Consider the following 4,407-nt stretch of genomic DNA (forward strand, 5'->3'; position numbering starts at 1 on the left):
AAAGCCTTTTGGAGGGGGAATCGGCTCCATGTAAATCCGGTCCTCAGCTTTTTTCACTAGCTTTATTTCTCTCTCTTTTTGAAGTATTGTTCATGCCTATCTAACTAGGTGTTATGCTTTTTGTTGATCTCTCCATCCAAACACTCTTGCTATGCTCATTAGAAATTTATTATAATGAAATGCTCACTATGTCTATGCTATTTTCCGCTAAACACAAATTACTAGACCATTAAATGTTACAAAAAGAGCACAAAGTTGTCTTGAGTTTGACCATAGGTAGCAATGTGAAGCTATGAGAAGGTGCTCTAAGTTACAATAGTAAATTGCACAATACCAAAGAAGGACGTAAGCATTGGTTAAGAGCTTTGGGGTGTGACAAACACTTTGATTGCTTATGATTTTTACCTTTTTTCCCAAACCCTACCCTACCTGAGTTGATAGCTATTCAGATTGCAAGGTTACGTTGACCATTGAAGCTTGTTCCTAATGCGTTTTGCCTTTGAGTCATGAGGGATTTCCTTGGTAATTTAATGAAAGGTTGCATATGTAGCACTCATTAAAAAATGATAGGAGATGTTTCCCAGTAAGAGAAGATTAGCAAGGTTGGTGGCCTTAGATCTTGGGGGTGCACCCCCTCACATAATGGTGCATGAAATTCTATCAAGGCACTGTAAGTTTTGCAATCAAATAAGGCCAAGTTTGGAAAGACATGAGCCTCGTCTTTGACGATGGCAATTTGGAAGGTTATTTTTTAAGGAAAAAATAATAAGGAAAAGAGATAAAAGCCTAATGATGCATATAATGAGAAATTTGAAGTCAATTCATGGATCAATACAAGTACTCGTCTCTATCTATTGAGCATGAGGTTGAAATAGTATAATGTCTAATTAAGCCTCTTAAGTCCTAGCACTGATATTAGTTGATGGATCTCAAGGAGGATCAAGCCACACAATAGTTATCATTAGTTAAGCACGCACGTGCAAGATCATGTGTACACAATTTTAGCACTTTGGGATGTATTGCCTAAAACAAGCACATACATGGAGACGATTTTACGTAGTGTCCGTTGATCTCAAAAAAAGGATAGCTTTTGTGTGTAACAACTTCTTATTTGACTTATCAATTTCATCACAACTTTGTGATCCTAATAAAGACTTGAATGTAAGTTAGGTTTAACACTAGACTGGTAACCTAACAGGACATAAACGTGTCCTGTTAACTAGACTGGTAACCTAATAGGATATAAACGTGTCCTTTCAGGGTTTTGAGAAAAAATTCCAAAACCATAGTAAATCCACTCATTTTGAAAAATCCTTTCATGAGCTTATAAATCAAGGACTACTACATATGGGAAAAATGAGAAACTTGTAAGATTTCTCATCCCTTGGTCACTACAAGGCTCCAAAGTTGATGGACCAGTGCATTTTCCCAAAACAACAATTTCTTACGGTTGATTGCATATAAATAAGAGTGGGGATTTTTGTAGGACATGAGATAAAATTCCCCGTTAACTTCAATGGGTTGGTGATCAAAACATATGGTTTCTTTTACCCCACCAAATTTTTTTTGGGCAAATAAAATAGGTACAAAAAAGCTGCATTTTTGCCATTCTGCGGACCTATCATCAAAGTTTCTATAGTCACACTCAATATAGATACTATATACATGTTTTCTTAGTTCCCTTTGGGCCTTTGGATCCAAAAGGATCCATGGAGCATGTCAAAAGGATAATGGATCTCTTACTAAGTGGAACCTTGGGGGCAATGATAAAGTGCTAAATACAACAAACATGAAAAAACTAGGTTTAGCATTATGACCTCTAGAAACCCATAGAAGCTACTCAATATCTAGCCAAGTTTGTATTTATGATTAGACATGGTTACTACCTACAAAATACACACAATGGCATATGAAACTAGCAATATTGAGAAAGTTATACTTGCTACTCTAAAATGTTTCGTATTCTTCAGCAATCAAAAAACTCAACCATCATTATATACTATGCTATATAGCATATTAGGTCCCCCAAAACTCAAGGAAGATTAGCTTTATGTTATACATTACACTTACACGATCAAAATTGAATTTTCATATTAAGAAAGCAACCCAAAAATCATAAAAGTGCTAATTTTGGCCAAAAAACAGGACTCCGCAATTCTTGTAAGTTGGTCATAACTTTCAATTTTAACACTTAGCTCTCCCTACAAGCATCAAAACATGTTGAGAACTATGAAGGCTTATCCTCTAGCAATCTAAACCTCACAAATATGAAGTTTAGAGTGGTATAGTTGCGAAAAATGGAAAAAAAGCCAAAAACAGGACCCGATTTTTCACACAGTTTAGGTTCAAAAATGTTGTGTAAGAGTAAATTTAGTGGTAAAATCGATACTCCAAAAAAAATGTCAAGTTTTTTTCAGCTCATAAGGCAACTTTGTGGATATATAGCACATAGAAATTCATTTTCATACTCTTCACTACAAGAGGTTGTGTGCTCTTATGACGCTGTTAGCGACGGAAATACACTGGGTTTTTATAACCCCTAGCGTCTCTAAAACCGTCGCTAATAGCGTCGCTACGAGAGCGTCGCTATATGCATCGCTATAACCGTCACTATGAGCGTCGCTATATAGAGACGCTCATAGTGACGCTTATAGCGACGTTTACACAGAAGTCTATAGCGACGCTCATAGCGACGCTACAGAGCCATAAATAGCGACGGTTATAGCGACGCCCGAGAGAATTTTTTTTTTGGTGATAGGGCATTGAATGCCCTGCCACCCCATCAACCATATCGTACTTGATTCACTTTTTAAAAAAAGTGCAAGGGTAGATAATAGACCCAAAATAGTCACCCACAAGACGCATTGTTTGCAAAATTGACAAGCTTAAAATTGACAATTGTACACATCATAGGCAAAATGAATTGATTGGCAAATGTAATAATGACAATTGTACAACATCATAGGCATAAAGAATTGATTGGCAAAATGAACTGCGGTGACAAATGTAATAATATACATGGTTCAAAAAGACGTATAAAATCCGTCTCATGCTACATAAGCTATGAGAAACCCTAAACTAATGCTATCTAGCTATGGCTAAACTGACGTCGTCTAGTCAGATGTCTCATCGCGTCCAAGCAGCGTATCTGTCGGATTCTGCAAAAAAAGACAATAAGACAGCTTTTAGTAAGTATAAACATATAACGACATTTATAAAACAATACAAAAAATAGAAAAGAGTAAACCCTAATACTAACTATGCCGCCGCGAGAACTGAGAATGTCCATCAGGGCGTTTAAGCCCTTCCTGCCTGCGTACTCGCGCTCGTACGGTGTGGGATCACGTCCTGTCATCGACCACTGTCAAAACATACAAAGAATTCATTATGTTAGAATTAAAAAACTCATAAACCCTAAACTATCGAACATAAAGAGCAATGCGAAAACACTTACAAAATCGGCCTCAAATGATGCCCATCCACCGCTCCCCAAGTGGTGCGAGCTCCCTGCCTCTACTCGCGCTCTGGCTGCATCCTTTTGTTGCTTCCACTTGTCGGGATTCTCGCGCGCTGCTTTCTTCGCATTCTTCCAATCTTCTTTGGCCAGCCAATCTGGCATGTTCCACCCATGCTTGATTGCGGTGTTTCGGTTGGACGGTCCCACATCCTCGTCACTACTCATAATGAGGATAAGAATCTTATAACCTGGACAACAAATTTAATATTCTATTGGCATTCTTCGTCTTATCTCTCTCTCTCTCTCTCTCTCTCTCTCTCTCTCTCTCTCTCTCTCTCTCTCTCTCTCTTTACCTCACATTCTCTAGTCATGTCCAATCCCCGCACACCTCAGTCTAGAGGTGCACGGAGATCAGAACCACCGGGTTATAATCTCGTCTTTATTGGTCAATATCTATATTTGTGGGTACAAGAAATCTACAAACCCACGTCTACATGATACTGCATGTAGTGGACAAAACCCCTTTGCCTCTTCTCTAGCTGTAGCACTTCACAGCATCTTAACATCTTTTCACAGTAGATCTTTTCACTGTTCGTCTAACTCTAAACCCTAAACCGTAATTAATTCTTGCGTGGACTTGATCTAACGTAAATAAGCGTAAATCTAAATAAACGTAAATCTAACTAAAAATAAACCTAAATCTAATTTAACGTAAGTCTATATCTAACCTAATCTTTAACGTCTTTTGGGATAGTTTCATACGACGTTAAAACTCTCTTCTTCTTGTGTGTGTGTGTGTGTGTGTGTGTGGGTAAACCTAAATAAACCTAATTCTAATCTAATATAACATAAATCTAAATCTAACGTAAATTATGTTATATTAAAAACAAAGAACTAAACTAAGAGGGATTATAAGAACCTTAAAACTGATTTAACACATAACTCGGCAA

General features: G+C 37.4%; 1 protein-coding gene across 1 annotated transcript; it reads right to left on the reverse strand.

Moving 5' to 3' along the window:
• Positions 1-1,847: 1,847 nt before the first annotated feature.
• LOC147441974 (uncharacterized) lies at positions 1,848-3,682 on the reverse strand. The gene is made up of 3 exons (XM_086529316.1): positions 3,455-3,682; positions 3,260-3,361; positions 1,848-1,886 (listed from the first exon to the last, which is right to left on the reverse strand). The coding sequence occupies exons 1-3, from the start codon at positions 3,680-3,682 to the stop codon at positions 1,848-1,850; spliced, it is 369 nt and encodes a 122-aa protein (XP_086385442.1).
• Between the last annotated feature and the right edge of the window lie 725 nt (positions 3,683-4,407).

This window comes from Adiantum capillus-veneris, chromosome 14 (assembly GCF_014529385.1).
Source record: "Adiantum capillus-veneris isolate H3 chromosome 14, ASM1452938v2, whole genome shotgun sequence".
Lineage (NCBI taxonomy): Eukaryota > Viridiplantae > Streptophyta > Polypodiopsida > Polypodiales > Pteridaceae > Adiantum > Adiantum capillus-veneris.